A 12,594-nucleotide genomic window follows, 5' to 3' on the forward strand; every position below is an offset into this window, starting at 1 on the left:
TCCATAATTACTGGTTTGGCAGAAAAATGTCTTGTGGGAACCATGAAACTGGAAGTGTGTGAACACATGACATGCGCTAGCAACTGTAAGGTTCATCGTGTGACCTTAGAAACTGCATGGGCAGTGTATTGTACTTGTGTTGTGTTTCCTGTACTTGTACATATCTGCCGGACAGGTTTTAAGTGGATAACCCCCCATATGAAATATGCATTATGAGAAAATATGGATTGTTTGTTGGGGTAGATGGTAGTCCACTACAAGTAATAATGCCTCGATTCTCCTTAGGTCCAGTAAAGGTTTCAGTATTTTCAAGCTTAGCTCAACTGCTGTTAGCTATAGCACAGAGCAAACAGGCTTAACTTAAAATGTGCAAAGCATTTAGAAGTACAAAAACCTTTAAACAGTCAAAAACACAACACAATAAAAATGTCACTGTAATTTATACAAATAAGGAATATTTTACTGAACAAAATGATACCAAAGTGTCAAACATCCGATATGGGTAACCAGAGAGATACATTTTTGAAGTTTTAAATAAAAATAACTAAAAAAAAACGCAAAACGCCACCCACAGGTAACTTTTCTCACTAGACCGGGACAAGGGTAAGTTTGAGGTGGTACGCAGTGGAGCGCAAGCCGAATTCAAGGATCAAGTTGGTTCCAATCAAAGAGTTACCTACGGACATGGACATTTTCTGAGCAGGTAAAGTCTTCAGTGGGACAAGCAGCAGGCTGGATCCGAAGACGGGGTCGTCGACTATAGGTTGATGAAGAAGGAGGTCTCAGTGATGCTGTTGTCGAAGGCAGGAAACGCTCATTGTGGGAAAAGTCCAGAGTTTGCACCTAGGAAGTCATTGATGTCTATCGGATGTGCTGCGCTTGGACAGGTTTCGACCTTTGAATTTGGCTTCTTTTCTTGAAGTCGTATTACCTCAGCATGGCGAGGCAGCAGGCTGAAGTCAGATAGGGTTTGGAATCTGGTAGGTGTCAGGGCAGCTGAATCAGATTTGCTGCTGTAGAGAAGAACTTAGCGGGAGCTGTAGCGAAGTCAGGCTCCCTGGCGATACCCCATCGGCTGGAAGGTTGGCCTTGGTCCCACGCCGATTCTCTAGGCAAAAAGTTTCAAAATCACAGGTTTTTAGGTTTAGGCATGAGGCATACAATATGAGTCCAGCCAAGGGTTCCAGCTGGAAATTTACACAAATGGGCTTCTAGAGGCTTTAGGTAGGTAAAATGTGACTTTTGAAAATTTCCTTCTGTAAAATATTTGCTACAAATCTAACTTTATGAATGATTTTGATTTCTAAAAAATATTTTAAAAAGGTCCAAGAATTTGCGTTTTATCTGGTCCCTAGGTGGAGATAACTGTATTAACTTTAATAATGTATCCCAATACTTTCCTATGGAACAGCTAACCCTGCTATTGCAAAATAGCTTCTAAGGCATTGTTACTGTAAGGACATGTTTAACATTAAAACTTTCAATGTCCCACTTTTAAATATCATGCACCCTGCCTTATGGACATTTGAGGCCTACTTAAAGGGATACTTATCAATATTTGAAAGGAGGGCTAAGCCTGTCAAAAGGGAATATTCTGACAGGTCGAACTTGCAGTTTGAACCTGCACAGTCAGGTTACTGGTGGCCGGCCTGCAGTCACATTTGCATTGTCACTTTAGTGACATTTAACTTACAGGCTCTGGGTACACATTCAATCTATCAATCTGGCAGTATCAGGTAGCCAGAAGCTGAGGTTTGAAGGCGATTTGTCGAACAGCGAGGTCTTGAGTCCCTTCTTTTTAAGTTCAAGTTCATTGAAACCAAATATAAAGAGAAGTACAACATGAAAGCATCATACAAGATAATTTAAATAGGAATATAAAAGCATAAACTAAAGATGCATAAATCAGGAATCAATAAACAATAAAGTCTGAGCGAAAAAGAAAATAAAGATGCAGAAAACAAGGTACCAATTCTCAAAAATTATACATTGTATGCATATTCATAACAATATAAATGTAGGAGTAAAAATCTATAAAAGATATAGGAAGCAGTAATATTATATATAATGTGAAGAGAGAGCCAAAAAGAGATTAATCATGGCTGTTTGCGAACTTCATCAGGTTTATTGGCCTGTGGAGTGGTTGAGGGGCATGAGGAAGAGAGAGTGGATAGATATGAGGTAAGAGGGATCCATAGTAAATCTCTCTTAATTGCCAGGGAAATAGGGGTGACATAATTTGTATCTAGTCGTTGATGAAAACAAATGGCATTCCACCAGGTTGAGTAAGTGACTTTTGACAAATCTTTCCAGTTAGAGGTAATCAAGTGAAATGCAATAGCTATTAAAAGGTCAATTAGTTTAAAGTGAGAAGGGGATTGAGGCCAGGAGGGAGATAGGGAACCTGAGAAAACAGCTGGAAGTGAGAAGGGGACTTTTGTGTCAAAAATAATGTTAATGCGAGACCAAATAGATTGCCAGAAAATAAATAAATTTGGGCAAAGAAAAAGCATGTGAAGTAAATTGGCATTAGGGGAAGAGCAAGACCAACATGTATATCAAACGTAGTTGAGGTCTCAAAGCCAGGAATTCCTTCCGACCGTCCGCAGTCGTTTTAGAATAGTCTGGGGTGAAAAATAACATGTTTCCTGACCAGGTGATTTTGTTCAATGCTCTGGCAGCCGCCAAAACTGTTAGTAAGTCAGTGTATTCCAGGAAATATAATATCATCCCTCTTGGCTTGCTCGTGGAGGAGGAAGAAATCCTATGAGATAAGGAGCCTACCCTATGAGCTCTTTGAATATTCAAGTTGATATTATCCTGCAGTTTGAGAAGTTTGGGAAAGAAGGACTTAAAGAAAGAGATTGAATCTGTCCCTTCTGTTCCCTCTGGGACGGTTTCTATTTTCCAAATTCTCAATCTGTTTGTGAAGGTGGGAGAATTGAGAGCACAAGGAGTCCATTTTAGAGGTGGAGGAGCTTAAGGATTGTTATCCTACTATTCCTCGGGATCAGCGTGATGTAAAATGAAGGCCACCTCCTGATCTATCCAAACCCCGAATGCTGTGATAGCCAAGGGTTAAGGAAGGATCAGACAAGGGCAAAAGTAACCCGCGGGGTAGGGAGGGAACTGCGGGGAGGGTGATCTGAAACGACAAACAATAAAGATTGTTTAACCAGTCCTTTCTCTAGAAAAACCACAAAACAACCATGTAACATGACTACTGCTCTACACCCACATTCACTATACCTGGAAAGGAAAATAACAACGCTGTACTGTAGAAGATAGCAACATCAAAAGCCTGGAAGACTAAGGACCACCATACTTCCCACCACCCTGTACTAACTATACAGCTCAGTAGGGGTGATCAAGGCGTAGTCCGATGATAGTCTAAATCACAACAAACTTAATCCAGAATGGGTTTACTTCACCCCGTAAATAAAGAACACTGTACAGTACCTTCTGACAGAATCACCGAGTGGCCCAGAGATTCAAGGGACTCGAATGTGCGATTGTAATTTGAAGGGCCAGAAACGAAGTTTCCACTGCTAGGGCCGCAAGACGCCAACTCCAGGCAGGAAGAAACAATTTCCAAGCCTGGTAATGATGTATCGTGATTTGAAGCGTTTTCGTCCTCCGCACGAGCCTTAGAAGCAGGCTCCCAAACGGAGAGCAAATGATGCAAACAAAAGCTTTTTACAAAATACCCAAAGGTCGTCCTCCGCACGAGCCGGTCCTGGCTCATCTAACGGAGGGCAAAGCAGGATCGGATCAAAACCCTTGTGCAAATAAACAACCGTCCTCCGCATGAGTCATACAGGACTCGCCAACGGAGGACACAACAGAAACAGTAAATCGGCCGAATAGCCGCTCAGGAAATCACCCACAAGTGCAACACCAGAAACTCTCAAATCCAAGAACAAGGATCCCCAGAGCAGGGTCAGACCAAACTCTGATGCCGTTTGAAAACGAACTGGAATATCCGACACAGAAGGCAGGAAATGGCTCCCATATGAAACCTCCCATCGGCACCTTGCCGCTAGGAAGTCTGGGATCTGTAGTTTTCCCGAATTCAACAGCATGTTGCACCAGTCATATGCAGCAGAGGAGGCGCTCTTCAGTGGAACGTAACAAGGATGCAACTGTGTGTTCCAAAGTAGTGACACTGATGGAGCGAGGTGGCAAAAACAAAATTTTGTGTACCCCTCATGAAATCAATGTCCCATAACTATAACGTTTACTAATTGCATGTTTTGTGAAATTAATCAACCATAGAATAAGATGCACACGTTATTTTTGTTTTTGAATTACACACGGAGAATACTAATTCTGCTTATATGTTGCAATAATACTAGCTAATAATGTATTGTTGTTGTGTTGTGGACTAATGCATAGCTTTAGTATAAATAAAATGCTATATAAATGTGCTTTTGTATATGTTTTGTGAAAGGAGAGGGTCGATTATGTAAGTATAAAACGCATTTGTCTGGCATATTGCTAGGTAACGACTAATGGGAAACATTAGCATGGGGGGAGGTAAAAAGAATGGGTTTCATTATTAAAATTACCATGGATTTCTGTTTGTTTCTATGATAGTTCCGAATGTGGCCTGTGAGGCCTAGTGAGAAAATGGCCGCTCTGAGCTACTGCGAGTGGGTATTGGTCTGCGCAGGCGCGCCAAAGATTTCTGCCAGCGCAAGTGAACTGACTGTGCTTGAGGGAGAAGTTCAAGGTTTCAGTATCCGTAACCTAGGATGAGTGCCAAGCATGAATAAGAGCATAACCAAGCAATGTTGCTAAAATGCAATGTGCCTAGGCCACGGACTGCCTAAACAATGGACGCTTATTAAATTAGCTGAATCATGTGAATAACAAATGCTGTAATGGTGAGGAAGTGCACATCCACCCGAATTTATCCAATCAGAACACAAGATGGTGATGTTGGTTACTTTTAGATTAAGTTGAGGGTTAAGGTATAAAAACCCCATGACTTGTAAGGTTGGGGTCGCTTTTTCCATTTCTATCGGAGATGCTGCCCGTTTGCTGACCGATTCCTGGATGTAAGAATTTTATGAACTTCTTATTTGTTTGCTTTGCAGGACTGTTAGGATAAGATGAGGGTGTTAGTCAGGGATGTTAGGGGAGACTGAATTTGGAACTATCTGTTCTTTGCTAAAACTTTACTGAATTCTATAATAAAGCGATTTTCTGAGCTCTTAATAAAATGATCATGTTTTTTAAATAACGTTTAAGAATTACTGAATAAAGAATTAATAAATGCGTAATGTCAGACATACTAAAAGATTTCTGGGAATAAAAATTAGAGAAATGAAGAATTAAAAGCTGGTCTTTGTTTCTTCCTACGCCTAATTTTCATTCTAGAATATCAATTGCCATTATGGTGGTGTGTCTGAATATAAGTGTTTAATATGAAACCCTGGTGAAACTGTTTTGAACTTTTAGTGTAAATATTAAATAGGTTTTAGACGCTCCACCAAATGTTACAGCATTTCTCCATTGCGATTCACCAGAAGCCTTGAAGCCATGTGTAAGTGAACAGGGCAAATGTGCAGTGTCATGGGCCCCACTGATGCATGTTTTGAGTGTTCAAAGGTTTCAGGGAAATGGTGAGTAATGATAAGAAATCATTTTTGGAGCTGCGCTGTAACAGTAATAGCTTGGTAGCAGAGTAGTGGTTGCTAAGGAAATTAGTTAGGATTATGTATAACATGCTATATATATATAGTTTTATGTACAGATTTATGACTAACATCTATTGAGTTCGTATTGCGTTAAATGTGGTCTTGAATAGGCTTCACTTAGTAGGGTGAAGCCAGTGCCTCCGTCTGCAGGTGGAGGAAGTGTGGCAAGGTAGTCGCACAGTGCATTAGTCTGTTTCAAAGAGAAGTATTGTCATATACTGCGGTGGTATCGGCGTATATCACAGTTTAGGGACCTTAGGTGTTAAAGGATAAATGTATAGTGAGGACAGTCTATGAAATTTCAGCCTTCAAGTATAGGGATCATTCTGTGCTTCCCGACTAAAACTTACTGCTGGGAGAGTAATAGGTCTTAAGCCGAGCTTGATTGAAGGGTAAAGGGAGTGGTGTCTCTCTTTTGCTAACAATAGAGGAATTCTGTGGTGGGTTAGTGGAAGCGCTGCCTACTGGTAACACAGAGTTTATGTATATATATGAATAGGGTTTTCTGTATGAACGTGTGTAAATGTAATTGCGATACGCGTTCAAGCAAAACACTGGGATTGTCTCTAAGGAGGTGAAAAAGATCTCTGTATGTGCTTTCCTAGAGAAGCGAGATCGTTATTGCCTGATAGAAGGGTAAAGCCAGCAGCGTTGCTTTATCGGCGAGTCTAAAAATTCTGAGGAGATAAGCGTTGTCTACTCCGGTTACAGAATACTTGTGCGATTGAAAATTCTATCACTTTATTAGCGAAACAGATTAGTGGAATTGTTTTGTGTAAGTTACTAACTGATTTTGTAAAATATCTTGTAAATACGGCTTCCTGAAAAAACCCTGTAAGGGAGGGGTCAGCCGGTGCTGCAGAAGCCGGAGCGCTGGTGACGTCAAAAGTGTCGCGCTGGGATTGGTCCGCAGGACCAAGTCAGAGTAGGAGCTAATTGGTTCATCACAGAAAGCAGCAGAAGCTATTGGTTAAGCACTATAGTGACGCATCGTGTTTTTACTGGTGCATTAGTGCGAACCGCGCTGTGATAGGTTGGTGATACGGAATCAACAATAGAATAGTGCGCGATCTTTTGAGAGAAGGGAAAGTTTTCGAAAATGTCATATTATTATTATGACGATGACAAGAAGAAACCTTCATGGTTTAAAAGACTGAAAAATGTGTTTGTAAAAGACAAGGAGGTAGTTACACCTCCTTCTTACATGTTGTCGAAATATGGATATCATACGTGTGTTTGGTTGGATAATACCAAGGATGATGGTGTGTTAGCCTTTCCGGAGGGAGGATCATTTGATGTGGCAATTTTGAGGAATTTGAGAGACAAAATGCTGAAACTTGAACAGAGACCTAGACCAACTCAGCTTGAAGCATTGTTTGAGTGGGAATATGAATTGCATCAAATGGAAAGTGAGAGGCTGAGCAGGCATCTTAGACCAAGAGGTAGAGGTAGAGATTTGTGGAGAGAGACTCATGAAACTAGGATGCGAAGATGGAGAGACAGTAACATGTGCAATGGTATGTATCCGGTCAGAGTAGTAGAAGAACATGAGGGACGAAAAAGTACAGAGAAAAGAAGGAATATTGATTCAGGGAATCAAGGCTATGGTGACAGTGAATCAGAGGATGCTGTATTAGAGGAAATATTAAATAGAAGACCGCCACCATACCAATTAAGTCCATTACGGACTACTCCGAATGCCCCAATGATAGAAGAAAAAGTTAAAGAAACACCAGAACAGCCATCAAATTTTAGAGATTTTCCTGAAAGAGTAGAAACGAGATATGTCCCGAGTACACCAATAGGAGAAGCTAGAATTACAGGTACACCTGTGCGAAGTAATGATTTACACAGGATTGTTCTGAGTCCAGAAAGACAAAACAATGAGCAGCCAAGTATGTCTGAATACAAACGATCTGCACATGAGTTAGTTCAGAATTTAACTAGAAATATGGAAGCTGTGACTGTTCCAGTAACGATAGGACCTGTGATACCAGTATTTGATGATAGGAAAATGAGAGAACCGAGACTAACAATCCCATTACAACAAAGTTTGCAGAGAGCGAGAGAAAGTACTTATCCAGATTTATCAGAAATAAGACAGAATACAAGTGTAAATCCACCAGAATTAACTTTTAATAAAAATTTGACATGCGCATTCCCGACAGGAGCAGAATCTGACTCTGCAACTCCAGAGAGAAGTACAGACAAAATAGATTTAACACAAACACCCAGAGATCCGACAGACAGAGAATTGAGTGAATGGATTAAAACGCCAAAATTAAAAGAGCAGGAATCAAAAGTGCTGGATGTGGCCAAACTAAAAGTAGATATGGAGGAATTAATCATTATAACGATTGGGACAGATAGATTAAAGAATTACCAGGATGATGAGCTCATGTTTTTATGTAAAACTATAACATGGAGAGCTAAAATAATGTATGATCAATTAGAAGAAGTGGCAAGTGAATATGGAATAGAGTTTGCAAAAATAAAATCATTGCAGAAAACCTATAGAGTGGATTTTGCAGAAAGAGACATTGAGAACATGAATACTGCTGGAAGATTACTTCAGATAAAAGATTTAATTGTGCTTTTGCAAAAATGGGCTGATGTAGGCAAATGGCGAGTCAAATGGGCAAAGAAGAAAGAGGTGAATAGTGATAAATCAATGTTAGCTTTTCCAGTTAGAGAAAAAGAAACAGAGGTAACTGAATTTCCTATGAGAGAAGTTCCTGGACGAGGATATGTGCATGTTCCTTGGAGCAGACAAGATATATTGTCATTTACAAATGATTTCCCTAGATTAAGAGAAAAACCAGTAGAATGGTAGCGACAAGTTGACAGATTTGTAAAGGTGTCAAAGGTATTGTGGATTGATTTAGAATGATTATTTGACATAGTGGTGCCAGCAGATTTGTGGACAGAATGTAAAATATCTGTGGATGGGCCAAGGGAGGAGTATCCTAGGGATCCAAAGACAGGAGCTCCATCACCGGATGTGATGAGAAAGTATGAACAAGTGATAGTGTGGTTGAAAAACAAAATACCTCCAAAAGAGACTGATTGGGTAAAGATAGACAGGACCACTCAGGAGCCGAAAGAAGCTGTGCATTCTTTTTATGAAAGGTTGTTGTTGGTTTTCAAACAGTATAGTGGTTATGAGGAATTAAGTGAGAAATATATGAGCCACTTTGTGTAAAGATTTATATATGGATTAAGAGCAGAAATTTCAGATATGATTAGACATAGCATGATGGATTGGCAATCGAGTTCCTTCTGTAGACAAAGTATTGAGACAAGCAAAAAATTGTAGTGAAGAGATTAAAGCGAAACAAAAGAAATTAAAAGAGAAAGCTATGTGGGCACAAGTGAAAGTAGCAGAACAACAAGTGGCGCAGATGAAGAACAAGAATGCAGGGGATCAGAGTGGGTTTAAAGGCAAACCTAAATTGGTGGAAAACCTTGATGAAATGAAAAATAAAACACAATGTTTTAATTGTGGCAAGGTAGGGCTTTGGAAACGAGAGTGTAAATGTCCGCCTAGAGTTAATGGGGGAAATACATCATTGAATCCACAGGTGCAGTTTGAGGTAAATCAGCAGCAGTCACAGCAACAGCAGATAGCAAATCAGAAAAGTCAGGTGCCACAACCGCCACTGCCAAATAGTGTAAATCAGCAGAAGTACAGTGCAGAGACAGGATTCAGCAGAGGTGAGCAGGTAAAAAGACCGCAAAGAGTAAATGCGTGTCCGTAATATTGGTTGCAAGAAGAGAATGGCAGTGAGCCGGATGAAAGTTTCTGACGGTGCCTGAGGGAATAAGAAGAGTGTATGCTTGGAGCCACTCTTGAGGTAGATCAGTCAGGTCCATTTGTGAGCGGAAAGGTGAATGATGTGGAAATAACTTTTCTAGTGGACACTGGTGCTACCCGTTCTACTGTTAGATCAGTGGAAGTTCAAAATCTTCCTCTCTCGGGTGAAACGATCCAGGTTATAGGTGTAGCCAACAGACAAATAAATACTCCCTTGACAAAACCAGTTGAAATAGAGATTGGGACATATAAGGATATGCATCGGTTTGTGGTGTGCAACAGTAGTCCTGTTAATCTGTTGGGAAGAGATATATTGTGTAAGATGAACTGCGCCATATATTGTTCACCAGATGGCATAGAAGTGCAGACTCCAGATGAAGACAGTTTGTATAAATTGACAATGCTCATGATTGAGGCAGAACAGGATAAATTGTTTCCTGTGTTTGATAAAGAGAGAATTCCTATTGAACTAAAAGAGGCAGTAAAAGAAAGTGTGTGGGATTTCACTGGAAAGGATATAGGTTTGATGAAAGGGGTTGATCCTGTGAAAGTGACCATAAAAGAAGGTGCTAGCTATCCGAATACACCACAATACAAAATGACTGCAGAAGTGATTGAAGGAATGACTCCAGTAATTGACAAAATGATTGAGCAGGGAATTTTGAGAGAAATTGAGAGCAGTCCATGTAATTCACCGATTATGGGACTGAAAAAGCCAAAAGGAACATTAAGGATTGTGCAGGATTTGAGAAAAATTAATAAGATTGTTGTTCCATGTTGTCCGATTGTTCCGAATCCAGCAGTGATTTTGTTTCAGATTCCTCATGATGCAGAGTGGTACACAGTGATAGATCTGTGCAATGCGTTCTTTACTGTTCCATTGCATCCAGAAAGTCAGCCAATTTTTGCATTTCGCTTACAAAATCGTATTTTAGCATGGTGTAGAATTCCGCAAGGGTACACTGAAAGTCCATCAATTTTTAACCAGTTGTTGAAGAAATCATTAGAAACTTTGAACATGCCTGGAGAGTCTGTGTTAGTGCAGTATATCGATGACCTACTGGTTGCATCAAAAACAAAGGATGCCTGTGTAGCAGATACAGTGGCATTGTTGAATCATTTGGCTGAAGAGGGACATAAAGTGCCTCCATCAAAATTACAGTTTTGTCAGACAGAGGTACAATATTTAGGTCACAAGATTGCTAAAGGAATCAGACAAGTTACCATTGAAAGAATTAAAATGATACAAGGAATGCAACCACCAAAAACTCAAAGACAGGTGAGAATGTTCCTGGGAATGGTAGGCTATTGCAGATAGTGGATAAGTGGATTTTCATTAATTGCAAAACCATTGCAGAGACTGACAAAGGCAGATATCAGAGACCCAATTGTTCTGACCAAGACAGAGATGGAAGCATTTGAGCAATTAAAAAAAACTGTTTGAAGCACCAGCATTAGGAATGCCTGATTATGAAAAAGAGTTTGAACTGCACTGCAGTGAGCGGGAAGGATGTGATTTGTCAATATTGATCCAAAGACATGGAGGAATGAGAAAACCGATTGCGTATTTCTCAGCTGTTTTGGACCCTGTTGCAAAAGCTTTGCCAGGATGTCTGAAAGCAGTAGCAGCAACAAGTGTAAGTCTGGAACAAAGTGAAGGAATTGTGATGGGATTTCCTGTGAGGGTGTATGTACCTCATTCAGTAGAGATTCTCCTCACAAGAGCGAAATCGCAGTAAATGACTAACAGCAGATTGACACATTATGAGAAAGTGATTTTAGGGGCTGAAAATGTGACAATTGCAAGATGTGTGAATGTAAACCCACCTACATTGTTACCTGAAACCATTGAAGCAGAAGTGAAAGGTGAGCTTGATCACAAGTGTTTGGACGTTTTGGAATACTGTACCAAACCTCGCCCTGATATTAAGGATGAGCCCTTGATTGAATCAGATCATGTAATGTTTGTGGATGGATCATGTTTAAGAACAGAGAGTGGTGTTCTAAGTGCTGCATATGCTGTTTGTACAGTAGCAGAAGTGTTGGAAGCATCTTGTCTGAAAGGAATTAATTCTGCTCAGATAGCGGAATTGATTGCTTTGATACGAGCACGTTAGTTGGGAAAAGAGGTGAGAGTAGCCATAGTGACAGATAGTCAATATGGTTACGGAGTTGTTCATGATTATGGGCAGCTCTGGTCCCAAAGAGGTTATTTGACCTCTGCAGGATTACCTATACGGAATGCAGAATTTGTGAAGACATTAATAGATGTGATTCAATTGCCTAAGAAACTAGCTGTGGTAAAATGTTCTGCTCATAAAAAAGGTGATGATTATATAACCCGAGGAAACAACTACGCAGATGCAATTGCCAAACACTGTGCTAAAAAACAAATTTCAATAAATCGAGGAAAATCTGAAGAACATGTTCCAAGTCCTTTGATGCTAACCACTGTAGTTGAGACCTGGCAGGAAGTGAAGCAGATGCAGGAAGAGGCAGGAACAGAGGAGAAAGATATCTGGATAAAATCAGGTTGTAGACAGAGGGAAGAAGATGAAATTTGGATTTACAAAGATGAAAGACCAGTAATGCCCGATAGCATGATTTCAGATATGGGCCGAATGTACCATGGCCAGGCCCATATTGGAAGAGATGCCATGATTCGTCTTTTTAGACAGACTTGGTATAATACCAAATTTAGAATGATTGCTGAAAGTTTGTGCCAAAGGTGTTTAGTATGCCAACAATTTAACCCAAGCAGAAAAACTGTTGTAAGTCTGGGAACCATAGGACGGGAGGGTGGCCCATTCACAAGAGTTCAGATGGATTTTATTGAGCTACCTCCATGTAACAGACTCCGATATGTTCTTGTGATAATCTGTTTGTTTTCACGATGGATTGAAGCTTTTCCTACACGGAGAAATTATGGAATTACTGTTGTAAAACTGTTCTTACGTGAGATAATACCAAGGTTCGGGTTTTCAGTCACAATTGAATCGGACAGAGGCCCACATTTCCAGAATGAACTTCTGCAGATGATCTGCGAAGCTCTGGATATTCGCCAGAAACTGCATTGTG

The 12,594-nt window shown here is 40.2% G+C and overlaps 1 protein-coding gene across 1 annotated transcript; it reads left to right on the forward strand.

The window, feature by feature from the left end:
• The first annotated feature begins 7,185 nt into the window (after positions 1 to 7,185).
• On the forward strand, positions 7,186 to 8,219 carry LOC147668228 (uncharacterized). Its single transcript, XM_086948686.1, has 2 exons — positions 7,186 to 8,102; positions 8,183 to 8,219. Exons 1-2 carry the CDS (start codon positions 7,186 to 7,188, stop codon positions 8,217 to 8,219), a joined length of 954 nt encoding a protein of 317 aa, XP_086804812.1.
• The last annotated feature ends 4,375 nt before the right edge of the window (positions 8,220 to 12,594 follow it).

Source organism: Lissotriton vulgaris, unplaced genomic scaffold (genome assembly GCF_964263255.1).
Source record: "Lissotriton vulgaris unplaced genomic scaffold, aLisVul1.2 SCAFFOLD_864, whole genome shotgun sequence".
Taxonomy (NCBI): Eukaryota; Metazoa; Chordata; class Amphibia; order Caudata; family Salamandridae; genus Lissotriton; species Lissotriton vulgaris.